This window comes from Colias croceus, chromosome 5, assembly GCF_905220415.1.
Source record: "Colias croceus chromosome 5, ilColCroc2.1".
In the NCBI taxonomy this organism is placed as follows: domain Eukaryota; kingdom Metazoa; phylum Arthropoda; class Insecta; order Lepidoptera; family Pieridae; genus Colias; species Colias croceus.
This window is the reverse complement of record NC_059541.1, coordinates 11,112,213-11,137,647: the sequence shown is the minus strand read 5'-3', so window position 1 is coordinate 11,137,647 and position 25,435 is coordinate 11,112,213. Positions and strand designations below refer to the sequence as shown.

General features: G+C 32.9%; 1 protein-coding gene across 3 annotated transcripts in view; it reads right to left on the bottom strand.

Annotated features, from left to right (window-relative positions):
• Positions 1-294: 294 nt before the first annotated feature.
• Positions 295-25,435, bottom strand: part of LOC123691717 (glycine receptor subunit alpha-1) — a 40,764-nt gene continuing 15,623 nt past the window's right edge. For 2 of the 3 annotated variants that reach the window (XM_045636246.1, XM_045636248.1), the window contains exons 3-12: positions 14,833-14,909; positions 14,041-14,140; positions 12,894-13,048; positions 11,728-11,760; positions 8,626-8,781; positions 2,913-3,053; positions 2,391-2,620; positions 1,913-2,053; positions 1,414-1,593; positions 295-726 (exon numbers count right to left, since the gene is read on the bottom strand). In XM_045636246.1, coding sequence (XP_045492202.1) covers positions 574-726; positions 1,414-1,593; positions 1,913-2,053; positions 2,391-2,620; positions 2,913-3,053; positions 8,626-8,781; positions 11,728-11,760; positions 12,894-13,048; positions 14,041-14,140; positions 14,833-14,909 — 1,366 coding nt within the window. In that variant the 3' untranslated portion in view covers positions 295-573. The remainder of the gene's footprint in view (positions 727-1,413; positions 1,594-1,912; positions 2,054-2,390; positions 2,621-2,912; positions 3,054-8,625; positions 8,782-11,727; positions 11,761-12,893; positions 13,049-14,040; positions 14,141-14,832; positions 14,910-25,435) is intronic. The other variant, XM_045636249.1, reaches the window with a different exon arrangement.

The following is a 25,435-nucleotide window of genomic DNA, read 5'->3' as shown; positions in this document are numbered from 1 at the left end:
AAATCTAAATTCAATAATTAAAAGTATAACAGCTAATTGTGTACTATTTAGATAAAAAATGTTTTTATATTAAACAATTTCAAATTATTCAATTAATGGTCATTATGTCGTCCTCATAATATGAGCAAAACTCATAATAAATAAAACGTATATTATAAAATCTGTAAAATCAACAAAATAATGTAAATATTGAATGTAATCTCTGTTAAAATGAATCTACTTTTTTGTTTTTTACTTGTGCTCACGTCCCCAGCGAAGTATTCCTTTGTAAGAAATAAAATCTAAATGATTCTTAATTCTAGTTTATCCATTCAATTTGGACGAATTTTGATTTTAATCAATTTTTATTAATATAAGTTAAAATTAAAGTCGTCTATTCATTTTCTTAAATCTGTAATAAAACATTCGAGTAACAAATTATCATCAAATTCATATTACATACTATCTATCATTTGGAATGTCCACAGCATTAATTTATTTATTTTGTGAAATACGCCTAAGTCTACCATTCTATAAAAATGTTGACAAATGGCAATATAAATTCAATCAAAGCCAGATTTGAACTTTATAAATTCAGTACGAAGAGCTTTTAGTTTTCAGTAGAAGTACTGGCCAGTACATGGTGACGAACAGAAGAAATAAGGCGGGAAACACCACTCGTGACAGCTTGTCTATTTCGCGCCATAGCACCCTTTCTTGACCAGTGTCTGCATCTAACCAAGCGACCTGAGAAAAAAGATATCATTTTAATCTAAGTATATTCTATACTAATATTATAAAGATGAAGATTTTGTTTGTTTTTTTAAACGCGCTAATCTCATGAACTACTGGTCTGATTTGAAAAATTCTTTCGGTGTTAGATAGCCCATGTATCGAAGAAGGCTATAGGCTATCATCACGCTAAGACCAACAGGAGCGGAGCAATGCGGATGAAACCGCGGAGCACAGCTAGTATATTATATAACAAAGAACCACGACATAAAGTCGAGTGATAATGCCTCATACTCTAAAGTCTAACACTTGATGTACTCATATACCTTTTTGGTCATTTTAAATAACAGTTAATCATATCCAGAAATTGTCTGAAAATATACAATGGACCGTCTACTCGTATTTTATACAGTGCCCAAGGCTCGCGTTGATAGGTACATGGTTAGAATTATTTGCCAATCCAATGGAAGTTTAATTTTATTTTCATGTATATGTTTCATGCATATGTTTCATAGAAAGATTTAGTCAAACATACTTAAAAGTCTTAACAAGTTTACTAGAAACATTACTTATAATTTATAAATAATGATCCTCAAAGTTTTTAACATATTCAATTGCCAATCTATCATCTATTTATATCTTATATTCCGTATACAACCAATACGAAATCAATGAAAATAATAATATTTTCAGTTCACATACTTGTAATATACTCTGCCGTCGTTCCACTCCAACTAGATGAGTGGGCGCAGCGGGCGAGTGGACGGTGGGGGTTGCGCCTTGCGGAGAGGCGGGGGACGTCAAGTCAACCTTTCGACACCTAACGCCTGAACCCTCCCAAGCTGCTACGGTTCCACATGAACCTTTCTCACCGTTGATGCGCTGGAATTTTGTGATATTATTGATGTAGTATGGGGAATATCAGTGCATCACAATTATATTATTATGTTTGTTTACAGAGTTTTATATGTGTAGCTAAATTATTTCGTTATTAACCTAATTATTCTGAAATTACCGGCTATTTAGCTAATTCCTATTAATATTGTCCCTTGTTGTTTAATTTATTTTTTATTAGCTTCTAATACTACGTTGAAACATTTTTATTCCATCTATAACATAGACAACCTAATAAATTTAATAAAACAACTTTTATTTGAAATTTGCATGCATTTGAAATGGTCTAAAATTTAAATGGTCTTACCACAGGTATGATTCTGGGCATGTTTTCTTGTGCTTTTGATTTATTCATCTGGTACTGCTTATCTAGAACTTTGACCACCACAAACTCTCCGAGCGCGGAGAATACGAACATCATACACCCAGCCATCCAGAGGTCAAGTGCCTGTAAAATGTTGCAATTAAAAACTCTTTGGTCTTGTATTCAAGTCCTAATTTCCTGTAAATTTATAACATTCAGAAAAATGCTTTTTGAAAAATGGAATCTGGAATTATTCTAATTCTTTATCTTTTTTTATGTAACAGTGGGTAACGCAGGTTAGCGATTACCTCCGTTGACGGACATTAGCATAGGTGTTTCTTCAAAGTCGTTAAAAGCTTTTGAAGTAGTTTTATAACACGAAAAAAGGTCTAGAAGAGTGAATAGGATATGGGCCTACTTTACATAGCTTTACGAATACATTTACAAACTAATAAGTAATAACATACGAAATAAAAAGTACCTTAACATACGCGACTGGTGGTATATCCGCTCTCAACCCCGTGAACATGGTGACGAGCGTCAACATACAAGTAACCAGCAAGGTCACTCGACCTGGCACAGCATCTAGATCCAGCCAAAAGCTGAACCAAGAGAGCATGACGACAAGAGACGAAGGCGCGAAGGTCTGGATGAGATGGTGACCGATTTGCCGCTCGAACCTGAAGTACACTACTAGTCTTGAGAAATTTCCTGAAAATGTTATGTCGTTAATATATTATGATGCTTTCTTTCGGATTTATTTTCTCACACCTTTACCTTTTCATCAAGTTTTGAGAAATAAAACAACAAATTTACATCTACTTCACGAAATCGATGCTGTAAACATACAGAACCAATTTGTTTACAGAAGACAAAAGTTAGAAAAGTATTTCAAAAAGTGCTATGAAATCGAATTCTTCTAATGTCTGAAATAAGGTTTTTATAGAATCATCTCATCACTAAGACACTATTACTTTCTACGGAAGTTACTTCAAATTCCTACCCTCTTTATCAATCATCAATCCATTAGTCTCTTCAAGCCTCAGCGGTTCCCCGATGTGGTACTGCAGCAGTTTGAGTTCCGGGTTAATAGTGACCCCTGCTTCGCTCCATTTGAATCGCACCTTTTGATTGCTATATGAAACTGTAGAAAAAGTAATTTGATAAAAAAAAAATCGTTCTGGAATTTACTTACAGATACAACTAAATAATTAATACCATAAAATATTTGCACTGCGATGCAGATTAATACATTTGCATATCCCTTTCAACGAGAAAAGTTTATTTTAAAATGAAAACAAAGATGAGGATGAGGATGAGGATGAGGATGAAAATTAAAATGAAAAAAATATTTATTCTAGCAAATACACAATAACAATAAAAAATTATCAATATAAGAATGTTCTGTAGTTTATTACACACTAGCTGCCGCCCGAACTGGGAAGACGTTTCTTACCAAATTAATATTAGACCCGTAATATGTGACCGTGTGTTCGCGGTTCTGCAGAAAACCGTCTACGGTGGTTTTTTTCTACGTATTTTCCCAGGATAAAAAGTATCCTATTTTATGCCCAGCATAATAAGGTATAATTATACCAAGTTTCATCGAAATCGAACCGTCAGTTTTCCCGTGATGCCTTCACATACAGACAGACAGACAGACAAAATTTTTTTAAATCACATATTTGGGTTTGGTATCGATCCAGTAACACCCCCTGCTATTTATTTTTTCAATATTTTCAATGTACCTACAGAATTGACCCTTCTACAGATTTATTATATGTATAGATTATAGATATTATTTAGTTTTCATTTCAGTTTAACAATGCAATTTGATAGCAACAGTCTTAAAAAATTTTGGAAAATCCAAAAGTGCACGCCTCATAATCTCATCCTTTACAATAAAATTGATTATTTATAAAGGTGTATATAATATAAGTATGTAGATACACTTGTTCTCATGTGCCAATGCTCTTGTACTGTCTCAAAACAGTTGGAAAAGTAAAGAAAGCGGTACCGTAATAATTGAGGTATTTTTCTTGTGGCCCCACCTAGATGTGAAACTGCGCAGGTTTAAGGGACTGACTACCAACTTATTTTTTTTAAACCTTGGCTTATAGTATAAAGAATCGAGTTTATAATGGTGAATTTTGAGTACACTATAAATATATAAAAAAAGTCGATATTTTTTTTGTTTATTTAATAACAATTAAACCACATCGAATTCAAAGAAGGTTAACAAAACAAATATGTTGGATTATGTTGCTAGAGGAAGATCTTCGTCACTAACCATTCCAACAACGTCAAAAAACTGTTAAATGACATCGGCAACCGGAAACAAAAACAAATAAACGAAACTTCTTTAAATATCAAAACAACCAAACAATACACCCCAAGACGGCTGGTCACCGCGGGGAAAAGCGACCACTACCCTCCAATCAATTCCACATCCGCGCCAATCGTTTCAGGACGTAGTAAACGAAATTCGAAACAAATTTTTCATATAGCAACATTTAATACGCTATCATTGAGGTTAGATGAGAGTTTACAAGAATTAATTTTAGCCATCCAACATATTAGGTGGGACATAATAGGCCTTAGTGAAGTACGACGAATGGGTGAGGCTATTGAAGAACACAGCGAATTTCTTTTGTACTACAAAGGAGAAACACCTGGAAGACACGGAGTAGGCTTTTTAATAAAAAAAGAACTTAAAAGTTTTATCAAGGAATTTGTTGGCGTTTCGGAAAGAATTGCGATATTAAACATAAGACTTCCGCCAAAGAAAGAAATTTGGTCTATTATTCAGATTTATTCCCCGACTGAGCAATCGTCTAATTCTGAAATTGACTCCTTCTACTTATCTCTAAACAATACCATCAATGAATACACATACAAAAATTGCATAGTCATGGGAGATTTCAATGCTCAAGTTGGAGTTTCAAGAACAGGAGAAGACATCATCCTAGGTCCTCACAGCAAAGGTAAAAGATCAAGAAACGGGCAAAAGTTATTGGAGTTTGCTTTTGAAAATAACCTGAAAATACTGAATAGTCTATACAAGAAAAGAATATCAAAGAGATGGACGTGGGTATCGCCGGATGGACGTTATAAGAACGAAATCGATTATATTCTTTCAAACAAAACGAAATCCTTCGAAGACTGTAGTACTATCGCAAATCTTAATTTCAATAGCAACCACAGAATGATACGGGCACGTCTAAATACATCGTCAGGTTCAGACAACAGTCGCCCTTTTAAAGTCAAAACTCGAACGCCAATTAACGCAACATCAACGGCTACGATTAGTGATAAACTAAATTCTTTGAAAGGAGCGCTTACTCAAGACCTAACTACTCAACAAAAATATGATATGCTCTATGAAATATTAATGACAAAATCTGGATACAGAAAAAAAATTAAAACGAAATCGACTATATCTGAAAAAACTTACGAACTTTTGGAAAAACGGTTAAATCTAATAAAAATACCTAATAAATCTAGAAGCATAAGAATGGAAATAGGTAAATTAAGTAAAGACATCAGAACACAAATGAAAAAAGATCGTAAGAGTTATAGACTAAAAATCTTTGAGAAACATATTGTCAAGACAGGGGGAATAAAAAAAGCTGTTAAGTTTATGACAGATAAAACAAACTGGATACCAAAGATGAAAGACCGAACGGACACGACGAAGACCAAAAGATACGATATATTAAACATCGCTACCAAATTCTACGAAGACCTGTATTCCAAAAAAATTAAAACCGACGAAACTGACTTACAGAGCAACGAAACTGTTCCACCAATATTAAAAGGAGAAATAATCAAAGCCATAGAAACACAAAAAATTGACACAGCTCCCGGACCAGACTCTATCAGTAATGCACTATTAATGGAGTGTAAAAGCGTTCTTGCACCAATACTGCAATATATCTTTAATGACATACTAGACACAGAAACCATACCAACCCAGTGGACAAACTCGTCAATAACCCTTCTCCACAAAAAGGGAGATAAGAATGAAATCAACAACTATAGGCCCATTAGCCTGATGTCTAATATAAATAAAGTATTCGCAAAGATCATCCTCCGTCGAATAACCAGGAATCTAGACGAGAATCAGCCAAGAGAACAGGCTGGATTCAGGGCAGGATATTCGACGCTGGACCACATACACGCAGTGAGACAGATCTTTGAAAAGAATAAAGAATACAATATACCGTTCTACTGTTGTTTTATTGATTTCAACAAGGCATTTGACTCAATCGACCATGAATGCATCTGGCGAAGTTTAAAAAATCAAGGAGTTCAGTTAAAATACATCAGAATCCTAAAAAATATTTACACAATTAGTACAGCGAAAATAAAATTAGAAAAACTCGGAAAAGAAATAAAAATAAACAGAGGCGTACGACAGGGAGATCCTATTTCCCCTAAATTATTTACCACGGTCTTAGAAGAGATCTTTCGAAAACTCGATTGGGATCAATATGACTTAAATATACATGGACAACACCTAAACAACCTGCGCTTCGCCGATGATATTGTTATATTCGCGGAATCAAGTACTCATCTCCAAAGCATGCTAGAGGACCTAGAGAGGGAAAGTCGTAAAGTCGGCCTCACAATGAATATAACAAAAACTAAAATTATAAATTATAAATAATATTTTCGGCCTTCGAAAATACGATCACGTTTCTATTTACAGAAAAAAGCTCAAGTGGCTCCCCATCCGTTTTCGCCGGAATCTCCATTTGTTGCAATTACTGTTCCGTATCCTTTTTGATCCTTCTGCTCCTATTTATCTTAAAAACAATTTTTCCTTCCTGCACAATGAAAACTATTCTCTTCGCTCGGCTGATAGACTCACCTTGAGTGTTCCTGTTCGACGTACTCACTTCCTCGCTAAATCGTTTGTTGCCACTGCTGTCAATCTTTGGAATTCTTTACCACTGCCTATTAGACAAGCTAAAAATATATCTTCATTTAAAAACCTTTTGCGACGACATTTTCTCACCTGCTTTCAACTCGGCACATTAACTATGTATTTTCATATTATTATCTATACACAGATATGTATATGTATGTATTTATAGTATTTTATACTTGTTTTATGTAGTATGTGTGTATTTAATTATATGTATCATGTATATAAATTATAGTTATTTATGTATATGCGTAAATTGTATATAATATTATTATTAAAAATATAATTGTGTATATTCGAGTGTAGTATATTTATTTATATGTATCAATAATTATATAATATCTACCTGTATATCTATTTTAATTATTATTATTTATTTATTTATCTTGTTCTTTTTGTTCCTTGACTTTTTTCTTCTTCCTACCATCGAAATTTCAGTAGCTTGTTACCTTTTGCCCAGGTTGCCTGGAAGAGATCACTTCTAAGTGATAAGGCCGCCTAATAAACTGTACTGTTCTTTGTTTTGTATAAATTAGTAATAAGTTTCCCATGTTTGGTGTATAGTTTTATTAAAGAGTAATAAATAAATAAAATAAAAATAAAATCATGACGAACGCTACGGAATCTCCTATTATATTAAACAGTAAACCCATTGAATATGTAAAAGAGTACACTCATTTAGGCCAACAGATATCCATAAATAATGTTATGTCGAAAGAAATAGATACGAGAATTGGTCTTGCTTGGAAAAGTTATTGGAGACTGAAAGAAATAATGAAAAATGAGGAAACAAATGTATACATTAAGAAGAAGCTTTTTAACACATGTGTATTACCAGTTCTTACTTATGGTTGCCAAACATGGTCACTTACCAAAGCGCAAACCTCAAAAATAAGGACATGCCAGACGTCTATGGAAAGGAGCATGTTAAATATTAGGAAAAAAGACAGAGTAAGAAATAAAACAATCAGAAAGCGTACGAAAGTAGAAGATGTAATATGTAAAACACGGAAGCTTAAATGGGAATGGACTGGCCATATATTAAGAGGATGTGAAAAATGGAATAGAACATTGATTTTTTGGTATCCCAAAAATGGAAAAAGGAAACGGGGGAGACAGATTAGAAGGTGGGAAGACGAAATCGTAGCAACAGCGGGAAAAACATGGACGAGGACAGCACTGAACAGAAAAGAGTGGAAGGGAATGGAGGAGGCCTTTGCCAAATTAGGGCAAACAGACCAATCTGCCGATGTCGACTCATCAGAGTCTTTAAGTTTTTAAATGCACATATTGTTTACTATTGTTGTGTCTGATTAAGGCTAATAAATAAATAAATAAATAAAAACCACATCGAATCAGACCCTGAAAAATGAAAGGTATATTCCTGAAAGACTCGATTAGTAAAGTATTTCGGTCGCTATCGTGTTAACAAGAAAATCCTCCGCACATACAGACACACGGACGTCCAAGACAGAACTTTTTTAAACTGTTTTTTAACTAGTTTAAATAACAAAAATGACATCAAAAATATCATGAATGTTAAAAATAGTGTTTTTTCTTAATATGTGTGTGTATGTATTATCTTACAAGTGCAATGTATGATACATAAAGACATTTTAAGTTTGAAAAATCAGATGTTTTGCGCGAAGTGACAGTAGTACCCACCTCAACGCTTCGCTTATGAGGCGTGCAATAACTATTATTACTGATTATTAGCTTAAACTCTTTTAAGATTATTATTAACATACAAGTAAATCTGGATAAAACGTTAAACAAAGGTACTCACAGCTTTCTATATAAATAGGACATGACTGTATGTCCATGGGGTAGAGTTGAAATTCCATCTGGCAAGCGATGATAGCGTGCATTCGAGCTGCGTATCGCACCGTTTGGTTCCTGTAGAGAGTCACTGATGAAAACTTGTGGGTCAGCTCTGCAATCTCTGAAAGGATAAGACGGAAATTCAGAATTAATATCGATAATTATTAGTTGTGTACGCTGGTATATAAATATTAATATTGTTTAAAACATACTCTAAATTACCCACACAGAGATAACTTCTTATTACCTTTGTACGTAATTTTTTTAATTGAAATTGGAATCATCGTCAATAATTTTGAACATGTTACTGTTCACAAAATTAATTGGCATAGGGAATCAGGTAAATATAAAAAATGTAAATGTAACAATAAATTAGAAAAAGCTTTCGATACAAAGCTTAGAAATTAAAGTTTCTAGATGGTGCACTTATTAATAGAAAAACAATGAAGATATTGTGTGTGTACATATTCGATTGTGATTAATATGTGTATAACAGTCATTTCAGTTCTTTTAAAGAGAAAAATTGCGAAAAACTATAAGAAAATACTATATATAGCAATCCCATATAATAAATCAGTTTCCGCAAGATCTTAAGAACTTCAACGTAACTTCATCGGGAAAGTCCAACTCAGCGAACGTAAAACGAATCGTATTATAAAATTTAAAAAGTAAATAGTATCTGAATGTGAAAATAGCTTTTCTTTATATTTTAATTTCAAGTGAAATAAATTAACAATTCCTGGATGCAGATTGAAAAAGTAATTGTTCTTTTTATAATAAAATTATGCAATAAATTTTCCAACAATGTTGATTAATTATGTTTGTATAATAACATTTACACGATGTTTTTCAATTATTTTATTGAAACTTCTGCAAAGCAATCAAATCATTGATAATAACTGAAGCGAGTAATAGGTTAAACCAATCGTAGAGCATTTAACAGAAGCTTTTAATCGGATATCGATAATATTATGACAATGTAAGCGAATTTCAAAGTGGTACTTCGTGTGATATTATTATCTCTTTCTATACATAATATTATAAAGGTGAAGAGTTTGTTTGTTTGTTTGAACGGGCTAATCTCGGGAACTACTGGTCCGATTTGAAAAATTATTTTTGTGTTAGATAGCACATATATCGAGGAAGGCTATGGGCTATATTTTATCATCACGCTAAGACCAACAGGAGCGGAGCCACAGCCACATGGCACAGCTAGTCAATTATATAGGTACATTGCGTGTTTATACGTAAAATTCATACAAAAACTAGCATAGTTTTACAAGGTCACCGTTGTTTCTTAGGCGACAAGAAATATGCGCAAAATATCTTATTCTAATATTATTTTGTTGTAGACAAATTTAATAATTCGTCATTTTATAAGCCTCTCATTCGGTGTCCAAAGCTTTCTATTAAATATGTATCTATAGAATAGATTGAGCCTATTTGGTTTTCATGTTCCTACATAAACCCAATTTAATTAAATTGCTGAATTATCTTGAGTTTTCATTATAATTATATTCTAAAGCTATTGAGTTGCGTAATAGTGAAATTACTTTAATAGCCTTTGCAGATAATATCTAGAATAATATTGATGGAAAGATTGGATTTTTTGTTAACTGAGAAAATAGCGATTTTAATAATAATTCACTTACAATGAAATCTTTTACTTAACTTACTATATTTAGCTTTTACTTTTTTATGTCGACTCGTAAGGACTTAATTATTTAATATCAAGCCGGGTAAATTCAGGACAAGCGGCATATAATAATTTATATTAACCAAAATCTAAAAATATTATGAGTGTTAGTGTTAGAGTGATACTACGAAATTATCGTCATATTATATTCATACTCTGTGTCCTAACAGACTTTTATCTAGATTAGAAAAAGCAGAAAAAATAAAGCGTAGGCAGAAAAATGGCCGCGTTAGCTAGTGCTATATATTTGTTATTTGTAGTCTTTCTGTATTAACAAAAGAAATCAGCAAAATTATCTAATAAATTTTGTATGTTATTAGACTGAAATTCTTGGTATCTTTCGCAAAATGACGGATTGTATGATATTCCTGCCACACATTAATCCATTATCTTTGAATCTATTCACGCGGAAGTGACTGTAAAAGACAGTAAATTTAAATTAATTGTTATAATATATTATCATGTATGAACATCTGGAAGTGATTTAGTATTTTGAAGCGTGAAAATTAATTATGTCTAAGACACAACTGAATGAGACAAACGTCTCATGTACACTAGTTACCTAGTTCTTATGAATACATTAATCATTTTATCTATATTTCAATTAGCTGTATATAAAATTGGCGTGTAATAGCTGCTTGTAACCAAACTCCTCCGAAACGGCTTGACTGGTTTTTATCAAACTTTGGTGCTATTATCCTACTTATATTATAAATGCGAAAGTGTGATGTGTGTGTGTGTGTGTGTGTGTGTGTGTGTGTGTGTGTGTGTGTGTGTGTGAGAGTGTGTTGGTTACTCTTTCACGCATTTCGCTTTCGTTTTCACCATTTATAACTTGTGGATACAACCTTATTCATGACACAAGATTAACGACTATCAAAGATCATGCATGTTGCACTCTTTATATTACAAATTAATATGTTTGTCTTGTTCTGTTAGTGTACGTAATATTCTCTCGCTATTTTATTAGTAATCTACTAGTACTATATATAATATTATAAGGCTGAAGAGTTTGTTTGTTTGTTTGAAAGCGCTAATCTCAGCATCTACTAGTCCGATTTGAAAAATTATTGCGGTGTTAGATAGCCCATTTATCGAGGAAGGCTATAATTGCTATGACCGACAGAAACAGAGCCACGCGGGTGAAATCGCGGGGCGCAGCTAGTATTATATAGACTTTATAATAAATACGAAAGTGTGTAGCCATCTTTTAATCCGTGAAAACTTGTAGCAGTGAAATAAACACACAACATAAAAATAGATACATAGAAAAATAAATTAAAGTAAAATGAAAAAACCAATGCCCCCTAGACAGTCCCTAGTTAAAAAGCTGAAAGTGCTGGTGTTAGGTGCAAAGAAGAAAATGCATACCAGCTGACTGATGACAAAAGTGACAGTCCCCTCCTAGAATTAAAACTTTAATTAGTTTTTTTTATATATTACAACGTTGTACTGAGGAGCTGTTATATTATAATAAGAGCTCTATAGAGAATATTTGTTATATTTTGATTTCGATGATAAAAAAAGTATTTTTTTTATTTGATTAGCGAATTAATTAAGAAATTTAAATTGCAGATTTAAAGCTTGTATTGATTGACATAGAAAAAATCAAGCTCTACATAGCAGTAGGTACCTAAGTATTATTTTTTTAGACCACTATCAACACTTAAAATTATTATCGTCTCCATGGTCGCCTTATAAAATATAAGGATTATATAAAATAGTGAATTTAACCCGTTTTTTTAATATATTGCAAGTTCTTGTTTATCGACATAATCACTAAATATTAGTATATCATGAAGAAATAGTAAAGAGAAGAGTTAGGGAATACATGATTGTATAAAAGTGAGAGAAAAAAATAAAAACATAATATTTGAAAAGCTAGGTTATTAAAGGTAGGTACTCTTCGTGCTGGTTTTTATCAGATGATTCACCCACTTTCGTATTTATTCAGATTTTTGCAGAGAAATATTATAGCCAATACCTATTGTTAAATAAAGGGCGTAGGTAGATATAAATTTATCCACTTGTTAAAGATATATAACATACTAGCTTACCGCCCGCGGCTTCGCCCGTTTTCTCTTGAGATTTAAACTATCCTATCTCTCAAGTTGGATCGAACTGCACATGGTGTGCGAATTTTATTATAATCGGTTAAGTGGTTTAGGAGTCCATTGAGGACAAATATTGTGACACGTGATTTATATATATTAAGATTAATAAAATAATTTTGAATTGTTGACTAGTTACTCTTTATTAAAATTTCCTAGCATCATAGAAAATGGTACATAAACCTTTTGATCTTAATGAAATAATTGCGTTCCTTCTATATAAAAAAATATGCTATTACAATATAAATTACATTTTATGTGACTGAAATTAGAAGAATCTACTTCAAATTAGTTAATGTTTTCCCTGTTTATAAAACACATTAATTTTGAGAACGGACCTGCAAAAATCATATTCTATGATTAATGACCTTTCCATTTTAAAAAGGTCTATCCCCATTACGAAAGAAATTGTAAAATTTAAATTACCTGTCACTTTGGAGTTAAGGAAGTAAGGGTCTGGGTGCCACAGATTGTCGAAGAACTCGGGCGGTAACGTCACGTGGTCGTCACCCTCCTCGAAGATGTCATCAGGGAGCTGCAGTCTGCTCTCTAACCAAGTCTGTCTGATAAACATGTCCACTCTGAAATCATTGTTTAAGAAAATTTACGATAAGTTTTATAGCATTCAAATGCTTTATTAATGAGAAGTTTGAGTGAGTGATTCGAAGCCGCGTCTTTCGCCTAGCCGAAAATTTACGTTTTCGGGTGGGATTGTTTAAGATAATATTTTTATTAGAAGGAGTTAGGTATTGATATATTTGAGACATATATGTATTTGTAATGTTTGTTTATGAAAAATATAACCTGAGCTTTACAAAAATCTGTTGTATTAACAATGTTTGCGGCCAATAAATTCTGAAAGTTATTAAGCGAGCTAATTAAATTTTGTTTATTGTTTGTAATATGATCTGGGTATCAATTTGTTCTAATTCTAATTAGTTGACTATAGGTAAGTTTAAATGGATATTTAAAACAATCTTTCGAGGTTAGCTTAATAAATTTTCTTTTTTGAAAGTGAAATATGTTTATACAATAAATTCAAAATTGTATTACAATAAAAATACAAAATCTAAGGGTTTTTCATGCAGACTGTACAGTGTACACTGTACATGGCTATGCAACTCAGACCAACAATTACATCAACATCTCCTAGGCTACTTTTTGTTAGACTTGGAAAATATCTGCAAATAATTCTTATGAATCCTGATAGATTAGGGTTATGGCTTGCCAACAAAGTGATGCATTAGCTCGTTAACCGTACACTCTAGCGTGTATTTAATTAGATTCTGTAAACTTACAAAATACCTTAAAACTGCTTTCTTTTCTTTCTTTAAGTGTAGCTTCGTAAAATTCGTGTAACTGTTAAATTAAATAAATCGGTCGGTAGGTATAATTATATATAACATTTTACCTATATTTAACGAAAAGTGCTGTTATTTAAAGTTCGTAAGAAAAAGCTTTCGCAAATCTTGTGTTGAAATGTGTTGTAAAATAATGTCATGAAAAAGTCTGACATTACATCGATTTTGCGACGAATTCTTGATCTTTTTAAGTTAAATAATGCTCCATTTACCTAAAATCCATATCTTCCACATTAATGGAATTAACATCAACCACATATATACTGAACTCCACCGTCACTGGTGTGCCTTTTCGAGATGGAGGCCTCATTTCTGTAAAAAAATACACAAATACATTAAATAAATAAATATTTCAGGACATTATTCACACACGGCATGATCTGATCTAATACTAAGCTTTTCCTTGTGTTGTGGAAATCAAATGGCTGACAAACATACAACACAACAACACGCAAACACCCATGGTCATCACACAAATATTTTCCCTGGGTGGGAATTGAACCCATGCTTTTAAGGCAGGGTAGCTACTAACTTAGCCAACCGGTCAGTCACTTTAATCTTTATTAATTCCCAGAAAATACATAATAATTTAAAATCAATTCACTGTAAATTATAATAAAAATTCAAAGAAATATAAAAAACCTAATCTTTAATAAATCAATGTCATGATGTTCTGGGAAACAGGAATTTTCATGTTTATTTTGAAAAAAATCTCTATAATGTTATTTTTTGTAATTAAAGCATTCATTGTTGTGTTATTTTCATGCTCTTTTATGATAAAGGGATAGGATTTTCAATATTGAAGTAGTTGCGTTAGAATATTTTTTGCACATCGAAACGTAAATATATATTATTATTCTGGTTAGGTACAGTAGCGAGTCGTAGAGAGAGTAATTACAAGCCTTGCTTTAAATAATAACACTTAAAAGTTTTCGTAGCTTAATAAAGAGTTACTCATAAATAGATAAAATACTATTGGGTAAAGGAATTAATCAGAAAATTACCTTTAACATAAGTCTCTGGTAACACCACTCGTGGTTTCAGTGTATGGTTCCTTTTGGATGCCACGTCATTGCACAGCCTGAAAATAAGAATTGACAAATATTTTTTTTATGTAATAAACGTATTAAACTATATTTGGGATGTTATTCCTGTGCATTAAATTTAAAATCTCTTAAATTTCTAAAGAATAACAATCCAGAAAATCCAGAAAAAATATTTTCAAGTGACTTTTGCACTTTTTTAAGAAACTTTTAAAATAGGAGGAAGAAATGTTGTTTTAATTCGAGTTTGAAGTTTCCCTATAGATCAGTAAATTCCAAAATTCATGTGAAAAATATGACTGTTCTATACTTTATCAGTAAAATGGCTAAATCCAACCTTTTTGTTATAATAACAAGATTAAGACTCTGAATGAGAATGAATTTTTGTTGAATGAATTCCTTAAATTCGACCTATAATTAGATTTAGTACCGAAATTTCGCCAAATTACATTTCTGGCGTCAAATAAAAGCTTCCGAGAATTTTATGGTAAACGTTAATAGTCTCAAAGATACATGAATTGAATATTTATCAAAATATACTTTCATTTTGGAACTTATAGATATTTTATAGGTACCTAGCGTTGCAATTGCTATGGGCGGCGGTGAACACCTTACATCAAGTGTACCACCCGCTTCTTTGCCGGTTGTAATAATAAAAAAAATGTAGTAATTAAATAAGGAAATGTACTGAACACAATATAATATTGCTTTCATTTCAGTTTGTTTTTCCTAAATAACAGTTCAGAAAGAAGGAAAGTAGGTATAGTAGGTATGTCGGATCCATATACAAAATATTATATTCCAATATATTCCCTAAAGAATCGCATAATATTGTGTTTCTGGAATTTTGTATGTGGGTTACGATTTTCTTTCTTTTGTGTCTTCATCATTTCAAGTAAATTTTGCAGCTGTGTATAATTGATCAGATATTTATTAGATTTTAGGTCGCTCGCTATAAAGTGATCGAAACGTCGGGTTATATAATATAACAATATAATATAACGGGTTTCAAACCCGTTAAAAAGTATTAAAGTTGATAGGTAATCGCGTAAAATCGTACACAGGAAGATATTGTCCTATTGTTCATCGGTTCGGATTTCAAAACAAATGACTTAGTTCCGAAATTTTGCCAAAAAACTTGATCCAAAGGGGTAAAACAAAGGAAAATATTTCCATGATTATAAAATTATAGTCCATAAATAGTAACAAGGTAATGTGAATAGTCGCGAATAGGTAGTTAAAGTATTCTATGACGTCAATTAAAATGGTATTTTTGCGTGCGCTTATTTGCGGCGACCATAATATTGTTAATGTGGGATTCCAATTGATTGAGCTATTTAATTATTATTATTTTTCTTTTGACAATAAAAACAATACTTCTGATTCACCATACAAGAGGCATGTATGATAGGTAGAATATGACTATATTAGGTGTACGTATAATATTATTTCCTACACACATATTAATTCATCACGCGACGTCCAGAGGCCTTGCTCATCAAGTATTTGAGGGAAGCCCTCCCTCCAGTCGTATAGAAATCCATAAGTAATTGTAAAATATGTAAATAATTGCAAATCTCGTAATTATCTCGTCTCGTTATGTATACCTATAGATCACAATTAAATAGTTTTTTCAGTGCGGTTATGTAAACATGATTTGAAATATAAGTAAGTAATATAGAGTTCATTCTATGATTGCTAAATCTCAAATGGATTGGGATTTGGGATAGGTCACTAACGAATCACAACCGCAGAATATGACGTTATTCACTAACGTTTAACTTTGGTAACTGCTAACAATCGTTGATTTTGAGTTTCCATAGTAACGCTTCAAAGTTCAACTGATTACTTCATCCCACCTACGCTGATTGTGAAATCGGCCATTGGTTGCAAATGATTTTCCTAATAAAATATTATGACTTAAATAATATTCTTATTACATTAACAAATGGTCACAGTACATTGAACCATGATAGCGTGTAGACAATTTACTAGATCAGACTGTCTGTTTGTCATTGTATACTTTAAAATGTTCTTTGAATTAATGTGCTGATGAACTTTGTCACGGAATATTGTTTTAATAAACTCTATGTGTCTGTTTAATGTACATAGATTAAATTTATTTGCGGCCAATCTCGATTGAGACTAGCACAACTTCGTGTGTGTGAAGTCCCATGTTCCCTAGTAAGGGGAAGATGCATTACACATCTGTTTCACTGATCGATTTTCTTTAGGGACAAGTAGGTGATCAGCCTTCTGTGTCCTAACAGACCGAGACATTTTTTTTCTTCGTCTCCACCGGAAATCGAACCCAGGACCCCTCGGTTCTACGCTCACGCTTCAACCACTGTACCAAGGTCACTGCCCAACTTCGTAACGGATGGATTTTTTCGTATGTGTATGCTCACAAACACAAACAAATTCTTTTACTTCATTACCATTTACCACCTATGTATTTCACTTAAGTTTCACTGATTGATATATTAATAAGTAATTAAACTTTTGAGCCATGTCAAGTCACCCTTTTTATTAATTTTCAACGGGGATCGCATGCAATTACTTACCTATATTATTATGGTAAAATTCTGGACGAACGTGAACAATAAAATTCCAAGTAGGTTTTCAATTACTTTTGTATACGTTTAACACTATTAATACTTTTCGGCCTAGCCATTGTATCATACTAATTATTTTAATGGAATATGAATAACCCTCGTGCCCAACAAAAACAAATAATTTTTAAAATCGCGCTTAAATGACACCCTACATAAATTTCTTTATTTGTATTTCGGCGGAATACCATTGCATATAAACAAATAAGCAGGCCAAGGCAACTCTATCGATTGTATTGTACACGCCACGTCTATTTTTAGATTAGGATAAATTATTTACTGTCCTTCCATACATTTTTCTATGAATGAAAACCAAAGTAATAATTCGTTGTAAGGTATATAATTATAGATATACTGAGGCGATAAAAAATGCTCTGTCTAGACACCCTTAGCACATAGAAATATAAAAAAATTCTTACGACGAAGTAATTAAAAATAAAACCTTATTTGTAAAATTTCGGAGGAGTTTTGTTACATTACATACACTGTGATACGGGATTTTCATTTTAAGTCAAAAAATTAACTTATCAGCTTTGAAGATTAGCATTAACGACGTATTATTATTTCTTTCAGAAACTTGAATTACAAAAACACGTAACGACGAGGAAAAGCGACGGAAAATATATTTTCTTAGTTTTGTTTAACTCTGAATATACGAAAAATATTATGCCAAATAAAAACTACCGAAGCAAAATATGTTATGTTTTGTTGGATTTCGATTATAGAGAAGATAATTATAATATGTTTAAGTTAAATAATGGATAGTTCAGTATAATATTTTATTTACATATTAATCAAACAAACACGACGATAATATGCTGCTTTTATTTACTATGAAAGTCTTTAAAAGTTTATTCATCTAAGAAAGTTATAGAAAATCTTTGTTTGCTCTACAATCGAAAGGCTTAATAGAAATAGGTAATGCAATTTCAAAAATTAATAGTGATGATGACGAACTACGAAAAGGAAGTTATAAGTTATAAGATGACAAACTAAATATTATTTACTGAAAGCAATAGAGCCCAAATAAAACATTGCTATCAAATTATTACTAAACAGGACCTCATCATACCCTTCAAAACCTTAAATCGTGCTAGAAAGGAATTCTACTTTTTTGTCTCTGTATTTCTTTCAATAACAACTGCATTGACACTTGCATCGTGCATTGCACCAATAAATGCCTGTGGAGTGGACTACCGTTCGAGACGTTATCAATGCTATCGCGGTGATTCATTACATTGCTGCTGTAGTGTGTGACCTTAACCTTAGGCTTCGTACTGGTGATGTAATAGAACTTCGAAGTGTAAATTTGTTACATGTCTCGCTGTTTGTTTAAGTGCTTTGATGATGTGATGAATGATTTATGATTTTTACAACAGGTTATCTTGGTGCTATTGCTATTGCTTATTGTTTTTGTTTTATGTATTTTTGCAGAGGACTTGAGCAATTTTCGGCACGGATTGGGCCAGCTCACAGCGGTAATATACAACTCCCCCACAGAAGATGTCAAATCCTTACCAATATTAAAAATGCGCAAGTAAAAAAAGTTTAAGAGCCACGAAAGGAAATTACCACGACATGGAATTGCTACGAAAGAACGAAATATTTACTGGAAAAACCCCAATTTTGTATTTCTTTTCTTTCCTTCTACTAAGAGAGCAAAGCCGCAGGCGGCCTGTTAAAGCACATGAAATCGACTGTGTTTCGGTGATTGATGCGAAGACCTCCTTATCATCACCCTTCCTCCTTCCTTAGTCCTTTTTATATGGACCCCTCATCAATCCTTTCCTTTTCCTTTTAATCTGGCAATCGATTTACCCGCTCTCATATAAAACAAGGCTTTTTAACGGATATTACAAGCTCGAGCAGTCTGTTTTTACTGTAGTATTACAAACACCAGGATAATAAACACAAATTAATTATATACCTAATAATTCGAGTACAGTGAAACAATTATATTGATTATGTATCATATGAATTCAACAATTGTTTGACTGTACAAACATTTTTCTTTTTGTGATTGCGTACTAAGACCCCTGTAGAACCTCCATCCTGTTGCAAATGACCCGAAATTTTGTGTCAGTAACTCCTGGCCTAATACTTTCAAAAAAGTAATTTCAGAAGAATAGATACATTTTCAGTCGTTTCTTGTATCTTGTATTCTTGTATATTAATATTCTTCGAGTGAACCAAAGCTAAATTCCTATTAAAATTATAATTTAAATTCCTTTTAATCGTTATTCTAGTATATTGGATCTCATCAAAAGCGTTTAAGGTAATACGTTGTTAATAACATGCTGAAAGCTATTTCTCTCCAAGGACCGTCATTAAGATGGCGGTGAGATACCACTGTCCACTTATTTACCTTACACTTGATAGAAGATATTACCTACGGGGCGAAATGTGTTTATCGTTTAATTCAAGGTTGTGGTGAAGTTTAGTGTAATTTAGTATTAAAATATGATACAGGAGAAAAAGTAAGGAATTCTTAGAGAAATACTTTTACGTATTGACATGTCGGACTTTGATGAGCACAAATTTATTGTTTACTACCGGTCCGCCCCGGCTTTGCCCGTGGTACATATTTCGCAATAAAAGTTAGCCTATGTTCTTTCTCAGGGTCTAAAGATTGCCTGTGCCAAATTTCATCACAATCGGTTGAGAGGTTTAAGCGAGAAAGCGTAACAGACAGACAGACAGAGTTACTTTCGCATTTGTAATATTAGTAGGGATGTAGTGTAGACTCCTTAGGTTACTTCAATGTTTATACTATGTACCATATCCCTGAAAACGATGTTTGTACAAAGTTTATGTATGCAATATTTAATACGCCAGGTATAAAATATTAAACCGTTAGTATTATAAAAATATTGCCTTTATTCATTTAATTTATTTTCTTACATACAAATATATCATTTTATATGCTAAACAAGAAAAACTAAATTTATATTTAAAAAAACCACAAGAAAGTACATGGCCCCTAAATTAATAGATATGTGATGAAGGTAGATTAAATTTTTTGAAATATTTTTGCTTGCAATATTTAAAACTTGGTATAATAAAATGCTTCTATTCTCATTTTTAAAATGTCACCACCGTCGTTGCTCTTTAGTTCTGTTGAACTTGTAAAAAACAGTGAAAAATCCTCTGCAAGCGTGATTTATAATCAGGCTAACGAATCGTATGAACCATACTTGGCTCTGTTCATATTTCTCAAACAACGTAATAATTTCAGGGTTGTCATGTACATTTGCACTTTTTTGTAAGTATTTTTTATTATGGAACAGATACAAATTTTCTTATACTTTTCACATTTGAAGAAATTGTATTATTTACATACTTAGCATCTCTACATACCTACTCTATTATTGTTATATTGTATTTTTTAGTGTTTGATTTTACGCGAGTATTTAGAAATTAAAGATTTTTAACGGATTTTGAATAAATCGCGTTTAAAATCCGTTAAAAATCTTAAATTTCTAAATACTCTATCTTACACATACATCTTTATATAGAGCCACAATAGAGCATTGTAGTTATTTTTCGTATACATGATTTGTTGGTCTTTGAATGTTTTATTCCAAACATCGACAATTTTTGGTCAAAAAGTACAGAAAACGGTGAAAACAAACATAACACAATTACTAAAGTAAGCAAGTTTCTTCCAATAATTACTAGGAATATGAGCAGCTGTTTCATTATACATGACCTCACGCAATCAAGGTCTACACGAATACTAATAATAAATATATTACTTTCTCCTAAGGCTTAGAAATTACATGTTTAAGACATTAATTTTCATGAATTCTGTCTTATGAAATTTTATATACATTGATATTTGATCTGGTACGTTCTTAGCTTTTCGTTTTCTTATTCGTAAATATTGTTTATTTTCAATAATAATTATCCATATACCAGTTTTCAGAATCAACGTAATTACTTGATGTTTTACACCGTCTTTAGTAACCACTATTACAATAATTTAAAACTATCTCTGTCCTAAGATTTAAATCACCACTAGCTAGCCACTTGTTTTATATTAAAAAAATTATATATCTCGACATCTAAATTCAATCTATTATTTCTTTTGATACTACGTGAACGTTGACAATAAAAGATACTCAATTCCAATCCATTCTTAACGTAAATTAAAAGAAAAATCTAGTTTCAGGCTGATTAATAGATTCCTGTTAAAATTGCAAGAAAATATTTATCACTACATAGTATAAAACAAAGTCGCTTTCTCTGTCCCTATGGCCCTTTGTATGCTTAAATTTTTAAAACTACGCAACGGATTTCCATGCGTTTTTTTAATAGATATAGTGATTCAAGAGGAAGGTTTTACTATATAATTTATTAGGTTTTAGGCAAAGCGGACGAAGCCGCGGGCGGTAAGCTGGTTTCATTATAAATACTCATTCCGCTTGCAGGTAAGGTAAGTTAATGTTTATGGGTAATACTGTTTTGAATTGATAGGGCATTGAACCTTAATAGAATAGAATGGTTATTCCAGAAACGTCTATTAACATTTACCCGAAACTTTGGATATCTAAATCGGCCCTATGATGGTATCTCAGCACCATAGTGTTGATAAACCTATACTAAAACCTGAAGTAACGTTATGTATATAAGTTAAATTACTTCTTATCTATCCCTTGCTTTCAACAATATATAAAGGAATTAGCATTTAGCGCAATCTATTTAGATAAAGTACGGTTTTTGAACCAGACTGAAATATGCGTTATCTTAACCGAAAATGTAATATGAAAAAGCCAGTTTTAGAGTGAAAATTCAATATAAAATTTGAAAGGCTTTTATATCAAAAATAAAGAATTTATGTATCAGACTAGAGTGGTTATGATACTATATAAATTCTTTTAGATATTTTTCGCTAAAATTTTTCTTTAAATGTTATTTATGTGTGGTTTTAGATTTACACAAAGTGCAAAAATGGTTTGGTGTATTAGTTTAAAATTTATTAGCTAGAAATTCGATGGGCTTGGTTCAACTTTAACTTATTTTAAAATTGTATTCCTAATATAATTTTATTCAGCAAATAATAAAAATTGGAAGGTTTCTTAATGTTATATTGACATCGAAGTGACCAAACAGTTTTCAAGAAAGCGCCTCTATGATATTTAACATCTTTTGTATATTAACGCAAAAAATACATTGATAATAATACTTATATTGATTTTCAACCAACGTCAAGGTCTTGAACCTTAATTATGAATGATTGTGATCTATCATCCCTTGAATCAATAAAACGATCAGACAGACACACATACATAATTAATTATATCCATAGTATATTTTGATACGAAGTTTTTGATCAAAACACAGATTAATATCTCTTTATATCTCTAAGTAATCGTCGTTAGTGCTTCAAGATCCGATAATACCAGTGACTTATAAGATTACTTCATTAGCAGAATCGTTTACAATAAACTTTGAACTCCATTTATTAGAGCAATGACTGTAATAAAATTCAAATTGAATTGCTGAGACGATTCCTTGGATTTTGCAAATAATTGCTTGTTGTTGTGGTTGAGAAGAAGAGAGATAAAGCCAGGGGTTAAAACCCAATCTCCAACTGAAAATCACACATTCACACATCCATACCAAACATTCTATAATGGGTACGTTTTCCTCTTTTTTATATCATGTCCAAAAAAATGATTTCTTTTTTCCACTTTATCGTTGTTATAATTACTTAATGTAAAACTACTCTGTCACATTAATTGTCTTATTTTTTTGTATTCCTTTTGGCGTATTGCTTTGTTAAAGTTAATTATATATATTAGTACACCCTATCCCGAAAAAAGGCGATCGCTCGGATCCGTCCAACTATCGACCCATAGCCATCACTTCCTTGCTCTCCAAGATAATGGAAACCATTATCAATCGCCAGGTGCTAAAATATCTGGAAGAGCGCCAGCTGATTAGTGACCGACAGTACGGTTTCCGTCGTGGCCGGTCAGCTGGCGATCTTCTTGTTTATTTGACTCATCGCTGGGCGTCAGCGATTGAGAGCAAGGGGGAAGGCTTAGCTGTCAGCTTGGACATAGCGAAAGCTTTCGATCGGGTATGGCACAAAGCGCTTCTTGCGAAGCTTCCTTCCTATGGGCTTCCTGAGAAATTTTGCCAGTGGGTCGCCAGTTTTCTCACAGAGCGTAGCATGAGTGTCGTAGTCGACGGTTCATGCTCTGATCCTAAGCCTGTGAATGCTGGTGTCCCACAAGGCTGCGTTCTGTCTCCCACTCTGTTTCTTCTGCATATCAATGATATGCTGCTAGACGGTAGCATTCATTGCTATGCAGACGACAGTACTGGTGATGCAATATACACCGGCCACAGCAATATTTCTCAGGACCGCGTCATTGAGTGCCGGAACAACCTCGTGTCTTCAATAGAAACCTCCTTAGAAGAGGTGTCTAACTGGGGCCGACGTAACTTAGTCCAATTCAACCCCAAGAAGACACAGGTCTGCGCGTTCACCGCAAAAAAGCTTCCCTTTGTCGTAACTCCTCGTTTTCAGGGCATTCCTCTCTCTGCCACAGCTAGCATCGGTATTCTTGGTCTCGAAATCTCGAGTAGCGTACAGTTCTCCTGTCATCTGGAAGGAAAAGCCAAATTGGCTTCACAGAAACTTGGTGTCCTCTGTCGAGCGGGGCAGTATTTCACGTCGCACCACCGCCTTATGCTTTATAAGGCGCAAGTTAGGCCGCACATGGAATACTGCTCCCACATCTGGGCCGGGGCACCCCAACAACACCTCCTTCCATTTGACCGTATTCAAAGGAGAGCAGTACGACTCGTTAACGAGCCAAGTCTTACCGATCGGCTTGATACTTTGGCGCTGCGAAGAGACGTCGCTTCACTGTGTGTTTTCTATCGCATCTACAATGGGGAGTGCTCTGAGGAGCTGTTTGGAACAATACCTGCCGCTGAGTTCCATCATCGTACCGCACGCCACAAACTAAAATATCACCCACACCACCTTGACTCCTGGCGATCGACGACTGCGCGCTTCAAAAGAAGCTTCTTTCCGCGCACAACGAGTTTATGGAACGAACTTCCTCATGCGGTGTTTCCAAACGGTTACGACTTAGGGACCTTCAAGAAAAGAGCGTACTCCTACCTTAAAGGCCGGCAACGCACTAATAATGTCCCTGGCATTGCTGGTGCCTATGGGCGACGCAGTGCACTTAACATCGGGTGACGCGTCTGCTCTGTTGCCTCCTCTTGTATAAAAAAAAAAAAAAAAAAATATATATTGTAATACAAATAGCTGTAAGGATATTATGTAAAAATAAAATAATAATAAAAAAATTGGTTGAAAAATATTGGTCGATATTTCAGCCTGGCTCTTTCTCTATTTTCACAAAACCACGTGGCTCCACTCCTATTGGTCTTAGCATGATGATATACCTATAGCCTTCCTCGATAAATGGGTTATCCAATACCGAATGAATCTTTCAAATCGGACCAGTAGATCTTGAGATTAGCGCGTTCAAACAAACAAACTCTTCAGCTTTATAATATTAAGTATAGATTTTAGGGATGTATATTTTATTCTTATACATATTCTGATGTAAGACTTGCGAGGTCTCGCAGACGGTCTAAGTACTACGTGGAATATTTTTTAGTGTCTATCTTTACGCTTAATAAATTGCTGAGGAATTTTATTTACCAAAACCCATTCAGATAACTTCATATAAAATTCACTGGTATAAAAGCTAAATATAAAATGTTCTTTGGCATATTATGATAATATATATTATGTAGTTAGATGTAAGTAACAAGTATGTAAAATTATATTGTATATGGACATGACTTTAAAAGAGCAACTATGGAGTTTCTTGCGGGTTCTTCTCCATAGATACTGCTTTCCGAATCGGTGGTAAATTTAAAAATTATTTGGAAAATCCAAAAGTGCATGACTCATAATG